Source organism: Ascaphus truei, unplaced genomic scaffold (genome assembly GCF_040206685.1).
Source record: "Ascaphus truei isolate aAscTru1 unplaced genomic scaffold, aAscTru1.hap1 HAP1_SCAFFOLD_1853, whole genome shotgun sequence".
Lineage (NCBI taxonomy): Eukaryota > Metazoa > Chordata > Amphibia > Anura > Ascaphidae > Ascaphus > Ascaphus truei.
The window spans coordinates 8,214-35,884 of record NW_027454756.1 but is presented as its reverse complement, the minus strand read 5'-3'; the positions used below and the strand labels follow the sequence as shown (position 1 = coordinate 35,884).

The 27,671-nt window shown below is 53.6% G+C and overlaps 1 protein-coding gene across 1 annotated transcript; it reads left to right on the top strand.

Moving 5' to 3' along the window:
* Window positions 1-21: 21 nt before the first annotated feature.
* On the top strand, window positions 22-27,565 carry LOC142477005 (ankyrin repeat and SOCS box protein 16-like). The gene is made up of 5 exons (XM_075582061.1): window positions 22-433; window positions 2,467-2,734; window positions 26,144-26,636; window positions 26,724-26,837; window positions 27,191-27,565. Exons 1-5 carry the CDS (start codon window positions 118-120, stop codon window positions 27,374-27,376), a joined length of 1,377 nt encoding a protein of 458 aa, XP_075438176.1. The 5' UTR covers window positions 22-117; the 3' UTR covers window positions 27,377-27,565.
* The last annotated feature ends 106 nt before the right edge of the window (window positions 27,566-27,671 follow it).

Sequence of the window (27,671 nt, the reverse complement as noted above, 5' to 3'; positions counted from 1 at the left end):
CGTCCCAGAATTGCGGGATATAAATAGGCCCCAGAAGCCAGGTTGCTCAGACGGGGACGAGAGAGATCCCACCGGTCTCCTAGGTCCGAATAAACGCCCCCTCCTCCCCCCCTCAAGATGTCCCGGGAGACTTTCGCGTTCACGGCGGGCGCGCTGCGGGCGCTGCAGGCGCAAAAGGAGGTGCTGGAGAACGAAGACCGCCGGCGGGCGGCGAGCCAAGAGTGCCTCCGGCGCAGGGCTCTGCCCTCCAGCCGAGACGGCCGCCTTGCCGCGGCGGCGACGCGGAGACCCCGTTACTGCCGGGACGCGGCCGTCCACAACGCGCTGTACACGGGAGACGCGGAGCGTCTGCGGGGTATATTCCGGGAGGAGGGGTCCGCCGATGTCCTGGTGGAGACGTTGAGCGAGGAGCTGCGGTGGTCAGCCGAGATGGGTAAGGGGGTGACGCGGGGGCGGAGGCGGGGGCGGGCGCGGGGGGGAAGTGACCCCGCTGGGGGGTTACGGGCGCGGAGGAGGCGGTCCCGGTGATGGACAGAGACAGCTGCTGGGAGGCAAGGTCATACCGAGGAGTTACAGGGAGGGGTTATATGGGGTAATAGGGGGAGTTATAGGGACAGGTTATATGGGGTAATAGGGGGAGTTATAGGGAGGGTGTATATGGGGTAATAGGAGGAGTTATAGGGACAGGTTATATGGGGTAATAGGGGGAGTTATAGGGAGGGGGTATATGGGGTAATAGGGGGAGTTATAGGGACAGGTTATATGGGGTAATAGGGGGAGTTATAGGGAGGGGGTATATGGGGTAATAGGAGGAGTTATAGGGAGCGGTTATATGGGGTAATAGGAGGAGTTATAGGGACAGGTTATATGGGGTAATAGGGGGAGTTATAGGGAGGGGGTATATGGGGTAATAGGAGGAGTTATAGGGAGCGGTTATATGGGGTAATAGGAGGAGTTATAGGGAGCGGTTATATGGGGTAATAGGAGGAGTTATAGGGAAGGGTTATATGGGGTAATAGGAGGAGTTATAGGGAGGGGTTATATGGGGTAATAGGAGTTATAGGGAGCGGTTATATGGGGTAATAGGAGGAGTTATAGGGAGGGGTTATATGGGGTAATAGGAGGCGTTATAGGGAGGGGTTATATGGGGTAATAGGGGGAGTTATAGGGACAGGTTATATGGGGTAATAGGGGGAGTTATAGGGAGGGGGTATATGGGGTAATAGGAGGAGTTATAGGGAGCGGTTATATGGGGTAATAGGAGGAGTTATAGGGACAGGTTATATGGGGTAATAGGGGGAGTTATAGGGAGGGGGTATATGGGGTAATAGGAGGAGTTATAGGGAGCGGTTATATGGGGTAATAGGAGGAGTTATAGGGAGCGGTTATATGGGGTAATAGGAGGAGTTATAGGGAAGGGTTATATGGGGTAATAGGAGGAGTTATAGGGAGGGGTTATATGGGGTAATAGGAGTTATAGGGAGCGGTTATATGGGGTAATAGGAGGAGTTATAGGGAGGGGTTATATGGGGTAATAGGAGGCGTTATAGGGAGGGGTTATATGGGGTAATAGGAGGAGTTATAGGGAGCGGGTATATGGGGTAATAGGAGGAGTTATAGGGAAGGGTTATATGGGGTAATAGGAGGAGTTATAGTGAGGGGTTATATGGGGTAATAGGAGGAGTTATAGGGAGGGGTTATATGGGCTAATAGGCGGAGTTATAGGGAGAGGGTATATGGGGTAATAGGAGGCGTTATAGGGAGGGGTTATATGGGGTAATAGGAGGAGTTATAGGGAGCGGTTATATGGGGTAATAGGAGGAGTTATAGGGAGGGGTTATATGGGGTAATAGGAGGAGTTATAGGGAGCGGTTATATGGGGTAATAGGAGGAGTTATAGAGAGGGGGTTATATGGGGTAATAGGAGGAGTTATAGGGAGGGGTTATATGGGGTCATAGGAGGAGTTATAGGGAGGGGGTTATATGGGGTAATAGGAGGAGTTATAGGGAGGGGGTTATATGGGGTAATAGGAGGAGCTATAGGGAGGGGTTATATGGGGTAATAGGAGGAGTTATAGGGAGTGGGTATATGGGATAATAGGAGGAGTTATAGGGAGCGGTTATATGGGGTAATAGGAGGAGTTATAGGGAGGGGGTATATGGGGTAATAGGAGGAGTTATAGGGAGGGGTTATATGGGGTAATAGGAGGAGTTATAGGGAGGGGGTATATGGGGTAATAGGAGGAGTTACAGGGAGGGGGCATATGGAGTAATAGGAGGTGTTATAGGGAGCGGGTATATGGGGTTATAGGAGGAGTTATAGGGAGAGGGTATATGGGGTAATAGGAGGCGTTATAGGGAGCGGGTATATGGGGTTATAGGAGGAGTTATAGGGAGAGGGTATATGGGGTAATAGGAGGCGTTATAGGGCTATACTATATTTTGGGGTGACCTTTTCTCCCTCAGGCCTCTGGTCTCTGACCCCCAGAAAGGCGCACATCTCCCCCCTGCGGATCACGGCCGGCCGCGGCTACACGGAGTGCGTCCGCCTGCTGCTGACCCGCGGCGCGGATATCGGCGGCACGGCGGGGGGGCGGGGGGCCCTGCACGACGCCTGCGAGGGCCACCACGCCGACACGGCCCTCCTGCTGCTGAGCCACGGCGCGGACCCCAACCTGCAGAGCGAGGACGGCCGGACCCCCCTCCACCTCTGCACCACCCCGGAGACGCTGGAGTGGGTATCTAGGCTGGCAGTGCCACCCGTGCATGTATGGGGGGTGGGGAGGACCGGTTGGGATGGTGTGGCACGGAACACATCCAGCAACAGTGCCGGTCAGCCCCGCGGAATGCCATACTAAACCCCCCCACCACATGGCAGAGCCAGCCTGTGCCAACTACGCTCTGCCCACGCAGTAAGGGTTAGGCTGGCACTGCTGGGCAGAGTGGAGGGTTTGGCAGGGCTGTGCGTGTTGGCACTGGTATGTGTTGGTGGTGGTGGGGGGGGGGGGCTTAGCATGGCACGTGTTGGGATAGGCTGGCACTGCCCATGGATGTCAGTGCTGTGCTAACCAGGGCATGCGGTGTATAAACAGTGGGCATGGTAAGTCAGCATGTGGGCAAGGATGGCACTGCTGCTGCTCTACTCATTAATGTACAGAGTGGCAGTGCCAGGCATATGTATAAGGCAGAGGGAGGCTGGCACTGCCACTGATAAAGTTTTGTTCAGTAATGTTATTGTATGTGCTAGCGCGGTAAGACTGGCACTGCCACGCTCAGTGCTTTGGTGCATCGTTGAAATGGCGTGGAGGTTGGCAGCGGCCTTGTGTGTTCTCTATATACTACAGATGTGTGTTAGTGAGACTGGCACTGCCCACGCGGTACTGTGCCTCTGTATGTAATTGGCATTGTAATGGGAGTTAGTGAGGGTGAGGCTGGCACTGCCACCCTGTACTGTGCCTCTGTATGTAATTGGCATATTAATGGGAGTTGGTGAGGGGGTGAGGCTGGCACTGCCACGCTGTACTGTGCCTCTGTATGTAATTGGCATATTAATGCGAGTTGGTGAGGGGGTGAGGCTGGCACTGCCACGCTGTACTGTGCCTCTGTATGTAATTGGCATAGTAATGGGAGTTAGTGAGGGGGTGAGGCTGGCACTGCCATGCTGTACTGTGCCTCTGTATGTAATTGGCATAGTAATGGGAGTTAGTGAGGGGGTGAGGCTGGCACTGCCCACGCTGTACTGTGCCTCTGTATGTAATTGGCATATTAATGGGCGTTAGTGAGGGGGTGAGGCTGGCACTGCCATGCTGTACTGTGCCTCTGTATGTAATTGGCATATTAATGGGAGTTAGTGAGGGGGTGAGGCTGACACTGCCCACGCTGTACTGTGCCTCTGTATGTAATTGGCATATTAATGGGAGTTAGTGAGGGGGTGAGGCTGGCACTGCCCACGCTGTACTGTGCCTCTGTATGTAATTAGCATAGTAATGGGAGTTAGTGAGGGGGTGAGGCTGGCACTGCCATGCTGTACTGTGCCTCTGTATGTAATTAGCATATTAATGGGCGTTAGTGAGGGGGTGAGGCTGGCACTGCCACGCTGTACTGTGCCTCTGTATGTAATTGGCATATTAATGGGAGTTAGTGAGGGGGTGAGGCTGGCACTGCCACGCTGTACTGTGCCTCTGTATGTAATTGGCATATTAATGGGCGTTAGTGAGGGGGTGAGGCTGGCACTGCCATGCTGTACTGTGCCTCTGTATGTAATTGGCATAGTAATGGGAGTTAGTGAGGGGGTGAGGCTGGCACTGCCATGCTGTACTGTGCCTCTGTATGTAATTGGCATATTAATGGGAGTTGGTGAGGGGGTGAGGCTGGCACTGCCACGCTGTACTGTGCCTCTGTATGTAATTGGCATATTAATGGGAGTTAGTGAGGGGGTGAGGCTGGCACTGCCCACGCTGTACTGTGCCTCTGTATGTAATTGGCATATTAATGGGAGTTAGTGAGGGGGTGAGGCTGGCACTGCCCACGCTGTACTGTGCCTCTGTATGTAATTAGCATAGTAATGGGAGTTAGTGAGGGGGTGAGGCTGGCACTGCCCACGCTGTACTGTGCCTCTGTATGTAATTGGCATAGTAAAGGGAGTTAGTGAGGGGGTGAGGCTGGCACTGCCACGCTGTACTGTGCCTCTGTATGTAATTAGCATATTAATGGGCGTTAGTGAGGGGGTGAGGCTGGCACTGCCACGCTGTACTGTGCCTCTGTATGTAATTGGCATATTAATGGGAGTTAGTGAGGGGGTGAGGCTGGCAATGCCACGCTGTACTGTGCCTCTGTATGTTATTGGCATAGTAATGGGTGTTAGTGAGGGGGTGAGGCTGGCACTGCCACGCTGTACTGTGCCTCTGTATGTAATTGGCATATTAATGGGAGTTAGTGAGGGGGTGAGGCTGGCACTGCCACGCTGTACTGTGCCTCTGTATGTAATTGGCATAGTAATGGGAGTTAGTGAGGGGGTGAGGCTGGCACTGCCCACGCTGTACTGTGCCTCTGTATGTAATTGGCATAGTACTGGGAGTTAGTGAGGGGGTGAGGCTGGCACTGCCCACGCTGTACTGTGCCTCTGTATGTAATTGGCATAGTAATGGGAGTTAGTGAGGGGGTGAGGCTGGCACTCCCCACGCTGTACTGTGCCTCTGAAGGTAATTGGCATATTAATGGGCGTTAGTGAGGGGGTGAGGCTGGCACTGCCATGCTGTACTGTGCCTCTGTATGTAATTGGCATATTAATGGGAGTTAGTGAGGGGGTGAGGCTGGCACTGCCCACGCTGTACTGTGCCTCTGTATGTAATTGGCATAGTAATGGGAGTTAGTGAGGGGGTGAGGCTGGCACTGCCCACGCTGTACTGTGCCTCTGTATGTAATTGGCATATTAATGGGAGTTAGTGAGGGGGTGAGGCTGGCACTGCCCACGCTGTTCTGTTCCTCTGTATGTAATTGGCATAGTTCTGGGAGTTAGTGAGGGGGTGAGGCTGGCACTGCCCACGCTGTACTGTGCCTCTGTATGTAATTGGCATAGTAATGGGAGTAAGTGAGGGGGTGAGGCTGGCACTGCCACGCTGTACTGTGCCTCTGTATGTAATTGGCATATTAATGGGAGTTAGTGAGGGGGTGAGGCTGGCACTGCCCACGCTGTTCTGTTCCTCTGTATGTAATTGGCATAGTTCTGGGAGTTAGTGAGTGGGTGAGGCTGGCACTCCCCACGCTTTACTGTGCCTCTGTATGTAATTGGCATATTAATGGGCGTTAGTGAGGGGGTGAGGCTGGCACTGCCATGCTGTACTGTGCCTCTGTATGTAATTGGCATATTAATGGGTGTTAGTGAGGGGCTGAGGCTGGCACTGCCCACGCTGTACTGTGCCTCTGTATGTAATTGGCATAGTACTGGGAGTTAGTGAGGGGGTGAGGCTGGCACTGCCATGCTGTACTGTGCCTCTGTCTGTAATTGGCATAGTAATGGGAGTTAGTGAGGGGGTGAGGCTGGCACTGCCACGCTGTACTGTGCCTCTGTATGTAATTAGCATATTAATGGGCGTTAGTGAGGGGGTGAGGCTGGCACTGCCACACTGTACTGTGCCTCTGTATGTAATTGGCATATTAATGGGAGTTAGTGAGGGGGTGAGGCTGGCACTGCCACGCTGTACTGTGCCTCTGTATGTAATTGGCATAGTAATGGGAGTTAGTGAGGGGGTGAGGCTGGCACTGCCATGCTGTACTGTGCCTCTGTATGTAATTGGCATATTAATGGGAGTTGGTGAGGGGGTGAGGCTGGCACTGCCACGCTGTACTGTGCCTCTGTATGTAATTGGCATATTAATGGGAGTTAGTGAGGGGGTGAGGCTGGCACTGCCCACGCTGTACTGTGCCTCTGTATGTAATTGGCATTTTAATGGGAGTTAGTGAGGGGGTGAGGCTGGCACTGCCACGCTGTACTGTGCCTCTGTATGTAATTAGCATATTAATGGGCGTTAGAGAGGGGGTGAGGCTGGCACGGCCACGCTGTACTGTGCCTCTGTATGTAATTAGCATATTAATGGGCGTTAGAGAGGGGGTGAGGCTGGCACTGCCACGCTGTACTGTGCCTCTGTATGTAATTAGCATATTAATGGGCGTTAGTGAGGGGGTGAGGCTGGCACTGCCACGCTGTACTGTGCCTCTGTATGTAATTGGCATAGTAATGGGAGTTAGTGAGGGGGTGAGGCTGGCACTGCCATGCTGTACTGTGCCTCTGTATGTAATTGGCATATTAATGGGAGTTAGTGAGGGGGTGAGGCTGGCACTGCCACGCTGTACTGTGCCTCTGTATGTAATTGGCATAGTAATGGGAGTTAGTGAGGGGGTGAGGCTGGCACTGCCCACGCTGTACTGTGCCTCTGTATGTAATTGGCATAGTACTGGGAGTTAGTGAGGGGGTGAGGCTGGCACTGCCCACGCTGTACTGTGCCTCTGTATGTAATTGGCATAGTAATGGGCGTTAGTGAGGGGGTGAGGCTGGCAATGCCACGCTATACTGTGCCTCTGTATGTAATTGGCATAGTAATGGGAGTTAGTGAGGGGGTGAGGCTGGCACTCTCCACGCTGTACTGTGCCTCTGAAGGTAATTGGCATATTAATAGGCGTTAGTGAGGGGGTGAGGCTGGCACTGCCATGCTGTACTGTGCCTCTGTATGTAATTGGCATATTTATGGGAGTTAGTGAGGGGGTGAGGCTGGCACTGCCCACGCTGTACAGTGCCTCTGTATGTAATTGGCATAGTAATGGGAGTTAGTGAGGGGGTGAGGCTGGCACTGCCCACGCTGTTCTGTGCCTCTGTATGTAATTGGCATATTAATGGGAGTTAGTGAGGGGGTGAGGCTGGCACTGCCCACGCTGTTCTGTTCCTCTGTATGTAATTGGCATAGTTCTGGGAGTTAGTGAGGGGGTGAGGCTGGCACTGCCCACGCTGTACTGTGCCTCTGTATGTAATTGGCATAGTAATGGGAGTAAGTGAGGGGGTGAGGCTGGCACTGCCACGCTGTACTGTGCCTCTGTATGTAATTGGCATATTAATGGGAGTTAGTGAGGGGGTGAGGCTGGCACTGCCCACGCTGTTCTGTTCCTCTGTATGTAATTGGCATAGTTCTGGGAGTTAGTGAGGGGGTGAGGCTGGCACTGCCCACGCTTTACTGTGCCTCTGTATGTAATTGGCATATTAATGGGCGTTAGTGAGGGGGTGAGGCTGGCACTGCCATGCTGTACTGTGCCTCTGTATGTAATTGGCATATTAATGGGCGTTAGTGAGGGGGTGAGGCTGGCACTGCCCACGCTGTACTGTGCCTCTGTATGTAATTGGCATAGTACTGGGAGTTAGTGAGGGGGTGAGGCTGGCACTGCCACGCTGTACTGTGCCTCTGTATGTAATTGGCATATTAATGGGCGTTAGTGAGGGGGTGAGGCTGGCACTGCCACGCTGTACTGTGCCTCTGTATGTAATTGGCATATTAATGGGAGTTAGTGAGGGGGTGAGGCTGGCACTGCCATGCTGTACTGTGCCTCTGTCTGTAATTGGCATAGTAATGGGCGTTAGTGGGGGGGTGAGGCTGGCACTGCCACGCTGTACTGTGCCTCTGTCTGTAATTGGCATAGTAATGGGCGTTAGTGAGGGGGTGAGGCTGGCACTGCCACGCTGTACTGTGCCTCTGTATGTAATTGGCATAGTAATGGGAGTTAGTGAGGGGGTGAGGCTGGCACTGCCCACGCTGTACTGTTCCTCTGTATGTAATTGGCATATTAATGGGAGTTAGTGAGGGGGTGAGGCTGGCACTGCCCACGCTGTACTGTGCCTCTGTATGTAATTGGCATAGTAATGGGAGTTAGTGAGGGGGTGAGGCTGGCACTGCCCACGCTGTACTGTGCCTCTGTATGTAATTGGCATATTAATGGGAGTTAGTGAGGGGGTGAGGCTGGCACTGCCCACGCTGTTCTGTTCCTCTGTATGTAATTGGCATAGTTCTGGGAGTTAGTGAGGGGGTGAGGCTGGCACTGCCCACGCTGTACTGTGCCTCTGTATGTAATTGGCATAGTAATGGGAGTTAGTGAGGGGGTGAGGCTGGCACTGCCACGCTGTACTGTGCCTCTGTATGTAATTGGCATAGTAATGGGAGTTAGTGAGGGGGTGAGGCTGGCACTGCCACGCTGTACTGTGCCTCTGTCTGTAATTGGCATAGTAATGGGCGTTAGTGAGGGGGTGAGGCTGGCACTGCCACGCTGTACTGTGCCTCTGTATGTAATTGGCATAGTAATGGGAGTTAGTGAGGGGGTGAGGCTGGCACTGCCACGCTGTACTGTGCCTCTGTATGTAATTGGCATAGTAATGGGCGTTAGTGAGGGGGTGAGGCTGGCACTGCCCACGCTGTACTGTGCCTCTGTATGTAATTGGCATAGTACTGGGAGTTAGTGAGGGGGTGAGGCTGGCACTGCCCACGCGGTACTGTGCCTCTGTATGTAATTGGCATAGTAATGGGCGTTAGTGAGGGGGTGAGGCTGGCACTGCCACGCTGTACTTTGCCTCTGTATGTAATTGGCATAGTAATGGGCGTTAGTGAGGGGGTGAGGCTGGCACTGCCACGCTGTACTGTGCCTCTGTATGTAATTGGCATAGTAATGGGCGTTAGTGAGGGGGTGAGGCTGGCACTGCCATGCTGTACTGTGCCTCTGTATGTAATCGGCATATTAATGGGAGTTAGTGAGGGGGTGAGGCTGGCACTGCCACGCTGTACTGTGCCTCTGTATGTAATCGGCATATTAATGGGAGTTAGTGAGGGGGTGAGGCTGGCACTGCCACGCTGTACTGTGCCTCTGTATGTAATTGGCATAGTACTGGGAGTTAGTGAGGGGGTGAGGCTGGCACTGCCCACGCGGTACTGTGCCTCTGTATGTAATTGGCATAGTAATGGGCGTTAGTGAGGGGGTGAGGCTGGCACTGCCACGCTGTACTGTGCCTCTGTATGTAATTGGCATAGTAATGGGCGTTAGTGAGGGGGTGAGGCTGGCACTGCCACGCTGTACTGTGCCTCTGTATGTAATTGGCATAGTAATGGGCGTTAGTGAGGGGGTGAGGCTGGCACTGCCATGCTGTACTGTGCCTCTGTATGTAATCGGCATATTAATGGGAGTTAGTGAGGGGGTGAGGCTGGCACTGCCACGCTGTACTGTGCCTCTGTATGTAATCGGCATATTAATGGGAGTTAGTGAGGGGGTGAGGCTGGCACTGCCACGCTGTACTGTGCCTCTGTATGTAATTGGCATATTAATGGGAGTTAGTGAGGGGGTGAGGCTGGCACTGCCATGCTGTACTGTTCCTCTGTATGTAATTGGCATAGTACTGGGAGTTAGTGAGGGGGTGAGGCTGGCACTGCCACGCTGTACTGTGCCTCTGTATGTAATTGGCATAGTAATGGGAGTTAGTGAGGGGGTGAGGCTGGCACTGCCATGCTGTACTGTGCCTCTGTATGTAATTGGCATAGTAATGGGCGTTAGTGAGGGGTGAGGCTGGCACTGCCGCGCTGTACTGTGCCTCTGTATGTAATTGGCATAGTAATGGGAGTTAGTGAGGGGGTGAGGCTGGCACTGCCCATGCTGTACTGTGCCTCTGCATGTAATTAGCATAGTAATGGGAGTTAGTGAGGGGGTGAGGCTGGCACTGCCCATGCTGTACGGTGCCTCTGTATGTAATTGGCATATTAATGGGAGTTAGTGAGGGGGTGAGGCTGGCACTGCCACGCTGTACTGTGCCTCTGTATGTAATTGGCATAGTACTGGGAGTTAGTGAGGGGGTGAGGCTGGCACTGCCATGCTGTACTGTGCCTCTGTATGTAATTGGCATAGTAATGGGAGTTAGTGAGGGGGTGAGGCTGGCACTGCCCATGCTGTACTGTGCCTCTGTATGTAATTGGCACAGTAATGGGAGTTAGTGAGGGGGTGAGGCTGGCACTGCCACGCTGTACTGTGCCTCTGTATGTAATTGGCATATTAATGGGCGTTAGTGAGGGGGTGAGGCTGGCACTGCCACGCTGTACTGTGCCTCTGTATGTAATTGGCATAGTAATGGGCGTTAGTGAGGGGGTGAGGCTGGCACGGCCACGCTGTACTGTGCCTCTGTATGTAATTGGCATAGTAATGGGAGTTAGTGAGGGGGTGAGGCTGGCACTGCCACGCTGTACTGTGCCTCTGTATGTAATTGGCATAGTAATGGGAGTTAGTGAGGGGGTGAGGCTGGCACTGCCCACGCTGTACTGTGCCTCTGTATGTAATTGGCATAGTAATGGGAGTTAGTGAGGGGGTGAGGCTGGCACTGCCCACGCTGTACTGTGCCTCTGTATGTAATTGGCATATTAATGGGAGTTAGTGAGGGGGTGAGGCTGGCACTGCCACGCTGTACTGTGCCTCTGTATGTAATTGGCATAGTAATGGGAGTTAGTGAGGGGGTGAGGCTGGCACTGCCCACGCTGTACTGTGCCTCTGTATGTAATTGGCATAGTACTGGGAGTTAGTGAGGGGGTGAGGCTGGCACTGCCCACGCTGTACTGTGCCTCTGTATGTAATTGGCATAGTAATGGGAGTTAGTGAGGGGGTGAGGCTGGCACTCTCCACGCTGTACTGTGCCTCTGAAGGTAATTGGCATATTAATGGGCGTTAGTGAGGGGGTGAGGCTGGCACTGCCATGCTGTACTGTGCCTCTGTATGTAATTGGCATATTTATGGGAGTTAGTGAGGGGGTGAGGCTGGCACTGCCCACGCTGTACTGTGCCTCTGTATGTAATTGGCATAGTAATGGGAGTTAGTGAGGGGGTGAGGCTGGCACTGCCCACGCTGTACTGTGCCTCTGTATGTAATTGGCATATTAATGGGAGTTAGTGAGGGGGTGAGGCTGGCACTGCCCACGCTGTTCTGTTCCTCTGTATGTAATTGGCATAGTTCTGGGAGTTAGTGAGGGGGTGAGGCTGGCACTGCCCACGCTGTACTGTGCCTCTGTATGTAATTGGCATAGTAATGGGAGTAAGTGAGGGGGTGAGGCTGGCACTGCCACGCTGTACTGTGCCTCTGTATGTAATTGGCATATTAATGGGCGTTAGTGAGGGGGTGAGGCTGGCACTGCCATGCTGTACTGTGCCTCTGTATGTAATTGGCATAGTAATGGGCGTTAGTGAGGGGGTGAGGCTGGCACTGCCCACGCTGTTCTGTTCCTCTGTATGTAATTGGCATAGTTCTGGGAGTTAGTGAGTGGGTGAGGCTGGCACTCCCCACGCTTTACTGTGCCTCTGTATGTAATTGGCATATTAATGGGCGTTAGTGAGGGGGTGAGGCTGGCACTGCCATGCTGTACTGTGCCTCTGTATGTAATTGGCATATTAATGGGCGTTAGTGAGGGGGTGAGGCTGGCACTGCCCACGCTGTACTGTGCCTCTGTATGTAATTGGCATAGTACTGGGAGTTAGTGAGGGGGTGAGGCTGGCACTGCCACGCTGTACTGTGCCTCTGTATGTAATTGGCATATTAATGGGCGTTAGTGAGGGGGTGAGGCTGGCACTGCCACGCTGTACTGTGCCTCTGTATGTAATTGGCATATTAATGGGAGTTAGTGAGGGGGTGAGGCTGGCACTGCCCACGCTGTTCTGTTCCTCTGTATGTAATTGGCATAGTTCTGGGAGTTAGTGAGTGGGTGAGGCTGGCACTCCCCACGCTTTACTGTGCCTCTGTATGTAATTGGCATATTAATGGGCATTAGTGAGGGGGTGAGGCTGGCACTGCCATGCTGTACTGTGCCTCTGTATGTAATTGGCATATTAATGGGCGTTAGTGAGGGGGTGAGGCTGGCACTGCCCACGCTGTACTGTGCCTCTGTATGTAATTGGCATAGTACTGGGAGTTAGTGAGGGGGTGAGGCTGGCACTGCCACGCTGTACTGTGCCTCTGTATGTAATTGGCATATTAATGGGCGTTAGTGAGGGGGTGAGGCTGGCACTGCCACGCTGTACTGTGCCTCTGTATGTAATTGGCATATTAATGGGAGTTAGTGAGGGGGTGAGGCTGGCACTGCCACGCTGTACTGTGCCTCTGTCTGTAATTGGCATAGTAATGGGCGTTAGTGAGGGGGTGAGGCTGGCACTGCCACGCTGTACTGTGCCTCTGTATGTAATTGGCATAGTAATGGGAGTTAGTGAGGGGGTGAGGCTGGCACTGCCCATGCTGTACTGTTCCTCTGTATGTAATTGGCATATTAATGGGAGTTAGTGAGGGGGTGAGGCTTGCACTGCCCACGCTGTACTGTGCCTCTGTATGTAATTGGCATAGTAATGGGAGTTAGTGAGGGGGTGAGGCTGGCACTGCCCACGCTGTACTGTGCCTCTGTATGTAATTGGCATATTAATGGGAGTTAGTGAGGGGGTGAGGCTGGCACTGCCCACGCTGTTCTGTTCCTCTGTATGTAATTGGCATAGTTCTGGGAGTTAGTGAGGGGGTGAGGCTGGCACTGCCCACGCTGTACTGTGCCTCTGTATGTAATTGGCATAGTAATGGGAGTAAGTGAGGGGGTGAGGCTGGCACTGCCACGCTGTACTGTGCCTCTGTATGTAATTGGCATATTAATGGGCGTTAGTGAGGGGGTGAGGCTGGCACTGCCATGCTGTACTGTGCCTCTGTATGTAATTGGCATAGTAATGGGCGTTAGTGAGGGGGTGAGGCTGGCACTGCCCACGCTGTTCTGTTCCTCTGTATGTAATTGGCATAGTTCTGGGAGTTAGTGAGTGGGTGAGGCTGGCACTCCCCACGCTTTACTGTGCCTCTGTATGTAATTGGCATATTAATGGGCGTTAGTGAGGGGGTGAGGCTGGCACTGCCATGCTGTACTGTGCCTCTGTATGTAATTGGCATATTAATGGGCGTTAGTGAGGGGGTGAGGCTGGCACTGCCCACGCTGTACTGTGCCTCTGTATGTAATTGGCATAGTACTGGGAGTTAGTGAGGGGGTGAGGCTGGCACTGCCACGCTGTACTGTGCCTCTGTATGTAATTGGCATATTAATGGGCGTTAGTGAGGGGGTGAGGCTGGCACTGCCACGCTGTACTGTGCCTCTGTATGTAATTGGCATATTAATGGGAGTTAGTGAGGGGGTGAGGCTGGCACTGCCCACGCTGTACTGTGCCTCTGTATGTAATTGGCATAGTACTGGGAGTTAGTGAGGGGGTGAGGCTGGCACTGCCCACGCGGTACTGTGCCTCTGTATGTAATTGGCATAGTAATGGGCGTTAGTGAGGGGGTGAGGCTGGCACTGCCACGCTGTACTGTGCCTCTGTATGTAATTGGCATAGTAATGGGCGTTAGTGAGGGGGTGAGGCTGGCACTGCCACGCTGTACTGTGCCTCTGTATGTAATTGGCATAGTAATGGGCGTTAGTGAGGGGGTGAGGCTGGCACTGCCATGCTGTACTGTGCCTCTGTATGTAATCGGCATATTAATGGGAGTTAGTGAGGGGGTGAGGCTGGCACTGCCACGCTGTACTGTGCCTCTGTATGTAATCGGCATATTAATGGGAGTTAGTGAGGGGGTGAGGCTGGCACTGCCACGCTGTACTGTGCCTCTGTATGTAATTGGCATATTAATGGGAGTAAGTGAGGGGGTGAGGCTGGCACTGCCATGCTGTACTGTTCCTCTGTATGTAATTGGCATAGTACTGGGAGTTAGTGAGGGGGTGAGGCTGGCACTGCCACGCTGTACTGTGCCTCTGTATGTAATTGGCATAGTAATGGGAGTTAGTGAGGGGGTGAGGCTGGCACTGCCATGCTGTACTGTGCCTCTGTATGTAATTGGCATAGTAATGGGCGTTAGTGAGGGGTGAGGCTGGCACTGCCGCGCTGTACTGTGCCTCTGTATGTAATTGGCATAGTAATGGGAGTTAGTGAGGGGGTGAGGCTGGCACTGCCCATGCTGTACTGTGCCTCTGCATGTAATTAGCATAGTAATGGGAGTTAGTGAGGGGGTGAGGCTGGCACTGCCCATGCTGTACTGTGCCTCTGTATGTAATTGGCATATTAATGGGAGTTAGTGAGGGGGTGAGGCTGGCACTGCCACGCTGTACTGTGCCTCTGTATGTAATCGGCATATTAATGGGAGTTAGTGAGGGGGTGAGGCTGGCACTGCCACGCTGTACTGTGCCTCTGTATGTAATTGGCATAGTACTGGGAGTTAGTGAGGGGGTGAGGCTGGCACTGCCCACGCGGTACTGTGCCTCTGTATGTAATTGGCATAGTAATGGGCGTTAGTGAGGGGGTGAGGCTGGCACTGCCACGCTGTACTGTGCCTCTGTATGTAATTGGCATAGTAATGGGCGTTAGTGAGGGGGTGAGGCTGGCACTGCCACGCTGTACTGTGCCTCTGTATGTAATTGGCATAGTAATGGGCGTTAGTGAGGGGGTGAGGCTGGCACTGCCATGCTGTACTGTGCCTCTGTATGTAATCGGCATATTAATGGGAGTTAGTGAGGGGGTGAGGCTGGCACTGCCACGCTGTACTGTGCCTCTGTATGTAATCGGCATATTAATGGGAGTTAGTGAGGGGGTGAGGCTGGCACTGCCACGCTGTACTGTGCCTCTGTATGTAATTGGCATATTAATGGGAGTTAGTGAGGGGGTGAGGCTGGCACTGCCATGCTGTACTGTTCCTCTGTATGTAATTGGCATAGTACTGGGAGTTAGTGAGGGGGTGAGGCTGGCACTGCCACGCTGTACTGTGCCTCTGTATGTAATTGGCATAGTAATGGGAGTTAGTGAGGGGGTGAGGCTGGCACTGCCATGCTGTACTGTGCCTCTGTATGTAATTGGCATAGTAATGGGCGTTAGTGAGGGGTGAGGCTGGCACTGCCGCGCTGTACTGTGCCTCTGTATGTAATTGGCATAGTAATGGGAGTTAGTGAGGGGGTGAGGCTGGCACTGCCCATGCTGTACTGTGCCTCTGCATGTAATTAGCATAGTAATGGGAGTTAGTGAGGGGGTGAGGCTGGCACTGCCCATGCTGTACTGTGCCTCTGTATGTAATTGGCATATTAATGGGAGTTAGTGAGGGGGTGAGGCTGGCACTGCCACGCTGTACTGTGCCTCTGTATGTAATTGGCATAGTACTGGGAGTTAGTGAGGGGGTGAGGCTGGCACTGCCATGCTGTACTGTGCCTCTGTATGTAATTGGCATAGTAATGGGAGTTAGTGAGGGGGTGAGGCTGGCACTGCCCATGCTGTACTGTGCCTCTGTATGTAATTGGCACAGTAATGGGAGTTAGTGAGGGGGTGAGGCTGGCACTGCCACGCTGTACTGTGCCTCTGTATGTAATTGGCATATTAATGGGCGTTAGTGAGGGGGTGAGGCTGGCACTGCCACGCTGTACTGTGCCTCTGTATGTAATTGGCATAGTAATGGGCGTTAGTGAGGGGGTGAGGCTGGCACGGCCACGCTGTACTGTGCCTCTGTATGTAATTGGCATATTAATGGGAGTTAGTGAGGGGGTGAGGCTGGCACTGCCACGCTGTACTGTGCCTCTGTATGTAATCGGCATATTAATGGGAGTTAGTGAGGGGGTGAGGCTGGCACTGCCACGCTGTACTGTGCCTCTGTATGTAATTGGCATAGTACTGGGAGTTAGTGAGGGGGTGAGGCTGGCACTGCCCACGCGGTACTGTGCCTCTGTATGTAATTGGCATAGTAATGGGCGTTAGTGAGGGGGTGAGGCTGGCACTGCCACGCTGTACTGTGCCTCTGTATGTAATTGGCATAGTAATGGGCGTTAGTGAGGGGGTGAGGCTGGCACTGCCACGCTGTACTGTGCCTCTGTATGTAATTGGCATAGTAATGGGCGTTAGTGAGGGGGTGAGGCTGGCACTGCCATGCTGTACTGTGCCTCTGTATGTAATCGGCATATTAATGGGAGTTAGTGAGGGGGTGAGGCTGGCACTGCCACGCTGTACTGTGCCTCTGTATGTAATCGGCATATTAATGGGAGTTAGTGAGGGGGTGAGGCTGGCACTGCCACGCTGTACTGTGCCTCTGTATGTAATTGGCATATTAATGGGAGTTAGTGAGGGGGTGAGGCTGGCACTGCCATGCTGTACTGTTCCTCTGTATGTAATTGGCATAGTACTGGGAGTTAGTGAGGGGGTGAGGCTGGCACTGCCACGCTGTACTGTGCCTCTGTATGTAATTGGCATAGTAATGGGAGTTAGTGAGGGGGTGAGGCTGGCACTGCCATGCTGTACTGTGCCTCTGTATGTAATTGGCATAGTAATGGGCGTTAGTGAGGGGTGAGGCTGGCACTGCCGCGCTGTACTGTGCCTCTGTATGTAATTGGCATAGTAATGGGAGTTAGTGAGGGGGTGAGGCTGGCACTGCCCATGCTGTACTGTGCCTCTGCATGTAATTAGCATAGTAATGGGAGTTAGTGAGGGGGTGAGGCTGGCACTGCCCATGCTGTACTGTGCCTCTGTATGTAATTGGCATATTAATGGGAGTTAGTGAGGGGGTGAGGCTGGCACTGCCACGCTGTACTGTGCCTCTGTATGTAATTGGCATAGTACTGGGAGTTAGTGAGGGGGTGAGGCTGGCACTGCCATGCTGTACTGTGCCTCTGTATGTAATTGGCATAGTAATGGGAGTTAGTGAGGGGGTGAGGCTGGCACTGCCCATGCTGTACTGTGCCTCTGTATGTAATTGGCACAGTAATGGGAGTTAGTGAGGGGGTGAGGCTGGCACTGCCACGCTGTACTGTGCCTCTGTATGTAATTGGCATATTAATGGGCGTTAGTGAGGGGGTGAGGCTGGCACTGCCACGCTGTACTGTGCCTCTGTATGTAATTGGCATAGTAATGGGCGTTAGTGAGGGGGTGAGGCTGGCACGGCCACGCTGTACTGTGCCTCTGTATGTAATTGGCATAGTAATGGGAGTTAGTGAGGGGGTGAGGCTGGCACTGCCACGCTGTACTGTGCCTCTGTATGTAATTGGCATAGTAATGGGAGTTAGTGAGGGGGTGAGGCTGGCACTGCCCACGCTGTACTGTGCCTCTGTATGTAATTGGCATAGTAATGGGAGTTAGTGAGGGGGTGAGGCTGGCACTGCCCACGCTGTACTGTGCCTCTGTATGTAATTGGCATATTAATGGGAGTTAGTGAGGGGGTGAGGCTGGCACTGCCACGCTGTACTGTGCCTCTGTATGTAATTGGCATAGTAATGGGAGTTAGTGAGGGGGTGAGGCTGGCACTGCCCACGCTGTACTGTGCCTCTGTATGTAATTGGCATAGTACTGGGAGTTAGTGAGGGGGTGAGGCTGGCACTGCCCACGCTGTACTGTGCCTCTGTATGTAATTGGCATAGTAATGGGAGTTAGTGAGGGGGTGAGGCTGGCACTCTCCACGCTGTACTGTGCCTCTGAAGGTAATTGGCATATTAATGGGCGTTAGTGAGGGGGTGAGGCTGGCACTGCCATGCTGTACTGTGCCTCTGTATGTAATTGGCATATTTATGGGAGTTAGTGAGGGGGTGAGGCTGGCACTGCCCACGCTGTACTGTGCCTCTGTATGTAATTGGCATAGTAATGGGAGTTAGTGAGGGGGTGAGGCTGGCACTGCCCACGCTGTACTGTGCCTCTGTATGTAATTGGCATATTAATGGGAGTTAGTGAGGGGGTGAGGCTGGCACTGCCCACGCTGTTCTGTTCCTCTGTATGTAATTGGCATAGTTCTGGGAGTTAGTGAGGGGGTGAGGCTGGCACTGCCCACGCTGTACTGTGCCTCTGTATGTAATTGGCATAGTAATGGGAGTAAGTGAGGGGGTGAGGCTGGCACTGCCACGCTGTACTGTGCCTCTGTATGTAATTGGCATATTAATGGGCGTTAGTGAGGGGGTGAGGCTGGCACTGCCATGCTGTACTGTGCCTCTGTATGTAATTGGCATAGTAATGGGCGTTAGTGAGGGGGTGAGGCTGGCACTGCCCACGCTGTTCTGTTCCTCTGTATGTAATTGGCATAGTTCTGGGAGTTAGTGAGTGGGTGAGGCTGGCACTCCCCACGCTTTACTGTGCCTCTGTATGTAATTGGCATATTAATGGGCGTTAGTGAGGGGGTGAGGCTGGCACTGCCATGCTGTACTGTGCCTCTGTATGTAATTGGCATATTAATGGGCGTTAGTGAGGGGGTGAGGCTGGCACTGCCCACGCTGTACTGTGCCTCTGTATGTAATTGGCATAGTACTGGGAGTTAGTGAGGGGGTGAGGCTGGCACTGCCACGCTGTACTGTGCCTCTGTATGTAATTGGCATATTAATGGGCGTTAGTGAGGGGGTGAGGCTGGCACTGCCACGCTGTACTGTGCCTCTGTATGTAATTGGCATATTAATGGGAGTTAGTGAGGGGGTGAGGCTGGCACTGCCCACGCTGTTCTGTTCCTCTGTATGTAATTGGCATAGTTCTGGGAGTTAGTGAGTGGGTGAGGCTGGCACTCCCCACGCTTTACTGTGCCTCTGTATGTAATTGGCATATTAATGGGCATTAGTGAGGGGGTGAGGCTGGCACTGCCATGCTGTACTGTGCCTCTGTATGTAATTGGCATATTAATGGGCGTTAGTGAGGGGGTGAGGCTGGCACTGCCCACGCTGTACTGTGCCTCTGTATGTAATTGGCATAGTACTGGGAGTTAGTGAGGGGGTGAGGCTGGCACTGCCACGCTGTACTGTGCCTCTGTATGTAATTGGCATATTAATGGGCGTTAGTGAGGGGGTGAGGCTGGCACTGCCACGCTGTACTGTGCCTCTGTATGTAATTGGCATATTAATGGGAGTTAGTGAGGGGGTGAGGCTGGCACTGCCACGCTGTACTGTGCCTCTGTCTGTAATTGGCATAGTAATGGGCGTTAGTGAGGGGGTGAGGCTGGCACTGCCACGCTGTACTGTGCCTCTGTATGTAATTGGCATAGTAATGGGAGTTAGTGAGGGGGTGAGGCTGGCACTGCCCATGCTGTACTGTTCCTCTGTATGTAATTGGCATATTAATGGGAGTTAGTGAGGGGGTGAGGCTGGCACTGCCCACGCTGTACTGTGCCTCTGTATGTAATTGGCATAGTAATGGGAGTTAGTGAGGGGGTGAGGCTGGCACTGCCCACGCTGTACTGTGCCTCTGTATGTAATTGGCATATTAATGGGAGTTAGTGAGGGGGTGAGGCTGGCACTGCCCACGCTGTTCTGTTCCTCTGTATGTAATTGGCATAGTTCTGGGAGTTAGTGAGGGGGTGAGGCTGGCACTGCCCACGCTGTACTGTGCCTCTGTATGTAATTGGCATAGTAATGGGAGTAAGTGAGGGGGTGAGGCTGGCACTGCCACGCTGTACTGTGCCTCTGTATGTAATTGGCATATTAATGGGCGTTAGTGAGGGGGTGAGGCTGGCACTGCCATGCTGTACTGTGCCTCTGTATGTAATTGGCATAGTAATGGGCGTTAGTGAGGGGGTGAGGCTGGCACTGCCCACGCTGTTCTGTTCCTCTGTATGTAATTGGCATAGTTCTGGGAGTTAGTGAGTGGGTGAGGCTGGCACTCCCCACGCTTTACTGTGCCTCTGTATGTAATTGGCATATTAATGGGCGTTAGTGAGGGGGTGAGGCTGGCACTGCCATGCTGTACTGTGCCTCTGTATGTAATTGGCATATTAATGGGCGTTAGTGAGGGGGTGAGGCTGGCACAGCCCACGCTGTACTGTGCCTCTGTATGTAATTGGCATAGTACTGGGAGTTAGTGAGGGGGTGAGGCTGGCACTGCCACGCTGTACTGTGCCTCTGTATGTAATTGGCATATTAATGGGCGTTAGTGAGGGGGTGAGGCTGGCACTGCCACGCTGTACTGTGCCTCTGTATGTAATTGGCATATTAATGGGAGTTAGTGAGGGGGTGAGGCTGGCACTGCCCACGCTGTACTGTGCCTCTGTATGTAATTGGCATAGTACTGGGAGTTAGTGAGGGGGTGAGGCTGGCACTGCCCACGCGGTACTGTGCCTCTGTATGTAATTGGCATAGTAATGGGCGTTAGTGAGGGGGTGAGGCTGGCACTGCCACGCTGTACTGTGCCTCTGTATGTAATTGGCATAGTAATGGGCGTTAGTGAGGGGGTGAGGCTGGCACTGCCACGCTGTACTGTGCCTCTGTATGTAATTGGCATAGTAATGGGCGTTAGTGAGGGGGTGAGGCTGGCACTGCCATGCTGTACTGTGCCTCTGTATGTAATCGGCATATTAATGGGAGTTAGTGAGGGGGTGAGGCTGGCACTGCCACGCTGTACTGTGCCTCTGTATGTAATCGGCATATTAATGGGAGTTAGTGAGGGGGTGAGGCTGGCACTGCCACGCTGTACTGTGCCTCTGTATGTAATTGGCATATTAATGGGAGTAAGTGAGGGGGTGAGGCTGGCACTGCCATGCTGTACTGTTCCTCTGTATGTAATTGGCATAGTACTGGGAGTTAGTGAGGGGGTGAGGCTGGCACTGCCACGCTGTACTGTGCCTCTGTATGTAATTGGCATAGTAATGGGAGTTAGTGAGGGGGTGAGGCTGGCACTGCCATGCTGTACTGTGCCTCTGTATGTAATTGGCATAGTAATGGGCGTTAGTGAGGGGTGAGGCTGGCACTGCCGCGCTGTACTGTGCCTCTGTATGTAATTGGCATAGTAATGGGAGTTAGTGAGGGGGTGAGGCTGGCACTGCCCATGCTGTACTGTGCCTCTGCATGTAATTAGCATAGTAATGGGAGTTAGTGAGGGGGTGAGGCTGGCACTGCCCATGCTGTACTGTGCCTCTGTATGTAATTGGCATATTAATGGGAGTTAGTGAGGGGGTGAGGCTGGCACTGCCACGCTGTACTGTGCCTCTGTATGTAATCGGCATATTAATGGGAGTTAGTGAGGGGGTGAGGCTGGCACTGCCACGCTGTACTGTGCCTCTGTATGTAATTGGCATAGTACTGGGAGTTAGTGAGGGGGTGAGGCTGGCACTGCCCACGCGGTACTGTGCCTCTGTATGTAATTGGCATAGTAATGGGCGTTAGTGAGGGGGTGAGGCTGGCACTGCCACGCTGTACTGTGCCTCTGTATGTAATTGGCATAGTAATGGGCGTTAGTGAGGGGGTGAGGCTGGCACTGCCACGCTGTACTGTGCCTCTGTATGTAATTGGCATAGTAATGGGCGTTAGTGAGGGGGTGAGGCTGGCACTGCCATGCTGTACTGTGCCTCTGTATGTAATCGGCATATTAATGGGAGTTAGTGAGGGGGTGAGGCTGGCACTGCCACGCTGTACTGTGCCTCTGTATGTAATCGGCATATTAATGGGAGTTAGTGAGGGGGTGAGGCTGGCACTGCCACGCTGTACTGTGCCTCTGTATGTAATTGGCATATTAATGGGAGTTAGTGAGGGGGTGAGGCTGGCACTGCCATGCTGTACTGTTCCTCTGTATGTAATTGGCATAGTACTGGGAGTTAGTGAGGGGGTGAGGCTGGCACTGCCACGCTGTACTGTGCCTCTGTATGTAATTGGCATAGTAATGGGAGTTAGTGAGGGGGTGAGGCTGGCACTGCCATGCTGTACTGTGCCTCTGTATGTAATTGGCATAGTAATGGGCGTTAGTGAGGGGTGAGGCTGGCACTGCCGCGCTGTACTGTGCCTCTGTATGTAATTGGCATAGTAATGGGAGTTAGTGAGGGGGTGAGGCTGGCACTGCCCATGCTGTACTGTGCCTCTGCATGTAATTAGCATAGTAATGGGAGTTAGTGAGGGGGTGAGGCTGGCACTGCCCATGCTGTACTGTGCCTCTGTATGTAATTGGCATATTAATGGGAGTTAGTGAGGGGGTGAGGCTGGCACTGCCACGCTGTACTGTGCCTCTGTATGTAATTGGCATAGTACTGGGAGTTAGTGAGGGGGTGAGGCTGGCACTGCCATGCTGTACTGTGCCTCTGTATGTAATTGGCATAGTAATGGGAGTTAGTGAGGGGGTGAGGCTGGCACTGCCCATGCTGTACTGTGCCTCTGTATGTAATTGGCACAGTAATGGGAGTTAGTGAGGGGGTGAGGCTGGCACTGCCACGCTGTACTGTGCCTCTGTATGTAATTGGCATATTAATGGGCGTTAGTGAGGGGGTGAGGCTGGCACTGCCACGCTGTACTGTGCCTCTGTATGTAATTGGCATAGTAATGGGCGTTAGTGAGGGGGTGAGGCTGGCACGGCCACGCTGTACTGTGCCTCTGTATGTAATTGGCATAGTAATGGGAGTTAGTGAGGGGGTGAGGCTGGCACTGCCACGCTGTACTGTGCCTCTGTATGTAATTGGCATAGTAATGGGAGTTAGTGAGGGGGTGAGGCTGGCACTGCCCACGCTGTACTGTGCCTCTGTATGTAATTGGCATAGTAATGGGAGTTAGTGAGGGGGTGAGGCTGGCACTGCCCACGCTGTACTGTGCCTCTGTATGTAATTGGCATATTAATGGGAGTTAGTGAGGGGGTGAGGCTGGCACTGCCACGCTGTACTGTGCCTCTGTATGTAATTGGCATAGTAATGGGAGTTAGTGTGGGGGTGAGGCTGGCACTGCCCACGCTGTACTGTGCCTCTGTATGTAATTGGCATAGTACTGGGAGTTAGTGAGGGGGTGAGGCTGGCACTGCCCACGCTGTACTGTGCCTCTGTATGTAATTGGCATAGTAATGGGAGTTAGTGAGGGGGTGAGGCTGGCACTCTCCACGCTGTACTGTGCCTCTGAAGGTAATTGGCATATTAATGGGCGTTAGTGAGGGGGTGAGGCTGGCACTGCCATGCTGTACTGTGCCTCTGTATGTAATTGGCATATTTATGGGAGTTAGTGAGGGGGTGAGGCTGGCACTGCCCACGCTGTACTGTGCCTCTGTATGTAATTGGCATAGTAATGGGAGTTAGTGAGGGGGTGAGGCTGGCACTGCCCACGCTGTACTGTGCCTCTGTATGTAATTGGCATATTAATGGGAGTTAGTGAGGGGTGAGGCTGGCACTGCCCACGCTGTTCTGTTCCTCTGTATGTAATTGGCATAGTTCTGGGAGTTAGTGAGGGGGTGAGGCTGGCACTGCCCACGCTGTACTGTGCCTCTGTATGTAATTGGCATAGTAATGGGAGTAAGTGAGGGGGTGAGGCTGGCACTGCCACGCTGTACTGTGCCTCTGTATGTAATTGGCATATTAATGGGCGTTAGTGAGGGGGTGAGGCTGGCACTGCCATGCTGTACTGTGCCTCTGTATGTAATTGGCATAGTAATGGGCGTTAGTGAGGGGGTGAGGCTGGCACTGCCCACGCTGTTCTGTTCCTCTTTATGTAATTGGCATAGTTCTGGGAGTTAGTGAGTGGGTGAGGCTGGCACTCCCCACGCTTTACTGTGCCTCTGTATGTAATTGGCATATTAATGGGCGTTAGTGAGGGGGTGAGGCTGGCACTGCCATGCTGTACTGTGCCTCTGTATGTAATTGGCATATTAATGGGCGTTAGTGAGGGGGTGAGGCTGGCACTGCCCACGCTGTACTGTGCCTCTGTATGTAATTGGCATAGTACTGGGAGTTAGTGAGGGGGTGAGGCTGGCACTGCCACGCTGTACTGTGCCTCTGTATGTAATTGGCATATTAATGGGCGTTAGTGAGGGGGTGAGGCTGGCACTGCCACGCTGTACTGTGCCTCTGTATGTAATTGGCATATTAATGGGAGTTAGTGAGGGGGTGAGGCTGGCACTGCCCACGCTGTTCTGTTCCTCTGTATGTAATTGGCATAGTTCTGGGAGTTAGTGAGTGGGTGAGGCTGGCACTCCCCACGCTTTACTGTGCCTCTGTATGTAATTGGCATATTAATGGGCATTAGTGAGGGGGTGAGGCTGGCACTGCCATGCTGTACTGTGCCTCTGTATGTAATTGGCATATTAATGGGCGTTAGTGAGGGGGTGAGGCTGGCACTGCCCACGCTGTACTGTGCCTCTGTATGTAATTGGCATAGTACTGGGAGTTAGTGAGGGGGTGAGGCTGGCACTGCCACGCTGTACTGTGCCTCTGTATGTAATTGGCATATTAATGGGCGTTAGTGAGGGGGTGAGGCTGGCACTGCCACGCTGTACTGTGCCTCTGTATGTAATTGGCATATTAATGGGAGTTAGTGAGGGGGTGAGGCTGGCACTGCCACGCTGTACTGTGCCTCTGTCTGTAATTGGCATAGTAATGGGCGTTAGTGAGGGGGTGAGGCTGGCACTGCCACGCTGTACTGTGCCTCTGTATGTAATTGGCATAGTAATGGGAGTTAGTGAGGGGGTGAGGCTGGCACTGCCCATGCTGTACTGTTCCTCTGTATGTAATTGGCATATTAATGGGAGTTAGTGAGGGGGTGAGGCTGGCACTGCCCACGCTGTACTGTGCCTCTGTATGTAATTGGCATAGTAATGGGAGTTAGTGAGGGGGTGAGGCTGGCACTGCCCACGCTGTACTGTGCCTCTGTATGTAATTGGCATATTAATGGGAGTTAGTGAGGGGGTGAGGCTGGCACTGCCCATGCTGTTCTGTTCCTCTGTATGTAATTGGCATAGTTCTGGGAGTTAGTGAGGGGGTGAGGCTGGCACTGCCCACGCTGTACTGTGCCTCTGTATGTAATTGGCATAGTAATGGGAGTAAGTGAGGGGGTGAGGCTGGCACTGCCACGCTGTACTGTGCCTCTGTATGTAATTGGCATAGTAATGGGAGTTAGTGAGGGGGTGAGGCTGGCACTGCCACGCTGTACTGTGCCTCTATCTGTAATTGGCATAGTAATGGGAGTTAGTGAGGGGGTGAGGCTGGCACTGCCACGCTGTACTGTGCCTCTGTATGTAATTGGCATAGTAATGGGAGTTAGTGAGGGGGTGAGGCTGGCACTGCCACGCTGTACTGTGCCTCTGTATGTAATTGGCATAGTACTGGGAGTTAGTGAGGGGGTGAGGCTGGCACTGCCCACGCGGTACTGTGCCGCTGTATGTAATTGGCATAGTAATGGGCGTTAGTGAGGGGGTGAGGCTGGCACTGCCACGCTGTACTGTGCCTCTGTATGTAATTGGCATAGTAATGGGCGTTAGTGAGGGGGTGAGGCTGGCACTGCCCACGCTGTACTGTGCCTCTGTATGTAATTGGCATAGTAATGGGAGTTAGTGAGGGGGTGAGGCTGGCAATGCCACGCTGTACTGTGCCTCTGTATGTAATTGGCATAGTAATGGGCGTTAGTGAGGGGGTGAGGCTGGCACTGCCATCCTGTACTGTGCCTCTGTATGTAATTGGCATAGTAATGGGCGTTAGTGGGGGGGTGAGGCTGGCACTGCCCATGCTGTACTGTGCCTCTGTATGTAATTGGCATAGTAATGGGCGTTAGTGAGGGGGTGAGGCTGGCACTGCCACGCTGTACTGTGCCTCTGTATGTAATTGGCATAGTAATGGGCGTTAGTGAGGGGGTGAGGCTGGCACTGCCCACGCTTATAACTTCCCGCCTCACCGCTCTCCTGCCCTGTTCCAGATGTGCCCAGCTGCTTCTGGAGTACGGTGCCTTGGTCAACCTCCCTTGCCGCTACACCCGTGCCACCCCCTTACACGTGGCATCCGGCCGTGGCCTGGAAGAGCACGTGGCCCTCTACCTGCACCACGGCTCGGACCCCTGCGCCCGCAACCGGGAGGGCGAGACGCCCGTCAACTCGGCGTGCGCCGGCTCCGACTGCCCCGGCGACTTCGCCCGCTATTACGGGGTGGTGCGGCGGCTGCTGAAGGACGGGGGGGACCCCGCCACCCCCGGCAAGAAGGGCCACGGCCCCCTTCACAATGCCAGCGCCAACTGCCACGGGCGGCTGGCCCAGCTGCTGCTGGACCACGGGGCGCGCGTGGACGTGGCCAACAGCGCCGGGTACACGCCCCTGGACTGCGCCCTGCAGGTGTGCGCCGACTACCCAGAGTGCCAGCCGCACGAGCTGGCGCGGACGCTGCTCAACCACGGAGCCGCCTCGCCCAGCGCCAAGGTGAGTCTGGGGGCATCGCTGCACCCGGGGGGGGAGGGGGGGTGTATATTATGGCGATTTGGTGAATAATCTCTTCCCCCCCCTTAGATGTTTCGCTTCTGTGCGGCCTTGCCCCAAACCTTTGAGGTTCTCCTCAACTCCTTTGACCGGATCCCCCTCGGAGACTCATGGGTGGAAGCGGTGCCCCCCGAAATATGGGAGGTAAGTGCCTCTCCCACCCCCCACCCCCAATCTTATGTACTCCCACCCCATCTCTTCTCCTAACCCCCCTCTCCTCCTTCAACCTCTCGTAATGCCCCTCAACCTCCCCCTCTCCTCTCTCCTAACCCCTCTCCAAACCCTCTGTTCCCTCCCTCCTTCTCCTAACCCCCTCTCCTCCTCCCCTATCCCCCTCTCCTCCTCCCCTATCCCCCTCTCCTCCTCCCCTATCCCCCTCTCCTCCTCCCCTATCCCCCTCTCCTCTTCTAACCTCTTCTCTCCCCCACATACACCGCACTGTTACCCTCCCCCCACCCCCTCTCTCTCTCTCTCCCCCCCCCCCCCCGACTCCGCAGGAATACCGCACCTTCTACGACTCCGTCTTGCGGGCGTCCAACCAACCTCGCCCTCTGCTGCACCTCGCCCGCTGCGCCCTCAGGGCGCAACTCGAGGGGCCGCACCAGCGGGCCCTAGCGCACCTGGGGTTACCGCCCGCACTTACCGCCTACCTCCTGCTGCAGCCCGAAGGCGTCGTCTACTGAGCACACCGGGGGTTCCTGCTGGTGCTTTTATCTCTCTCTTATCCTGGTCCCTTTCTTAACTGGTCCCTCCACATCTGATTTTTCGTCTTGTTGGACGCAGAAGTGTGAACTTGCCGCCCTCCCCCCATTCCAGAGACCCCGCTGTTAATGGGGTGGCTGCGGGTGAATTCAATAAAGGATTTCAATAAACTGATGTCTGATTTTTTTGGGGGGGGTAAGGACCAGAATTAAACACGTCCCTGTCTGTCACATCTGTGAGCACGTGACCTGCATACAGGACAAGGGTTAATACTGA

Coding starts and splice junctions, on each gene's coding strand:
- LOC142477005 (XM_075582061.1), top strand. CDS start 118: ATGTCCCGGGAGACTTTCGCGTTCACGGCGGGCGCGCTGCGGGCGCTG. Junction 434..2,466: donor GCGGTGGTCAGCCGAGATGG/GTAAGGGGGTGA, acceptor TTTCTCCCTCAG/GCCTCTGGTCTCTGACCCCC. Junction 26,838..27,190: donor TGCCCCCCGAAATATGGGAG/GTAAGTGCCTCT, acceptor CCGACTCCGCAG/GAATACCGCACCTTCTACGA.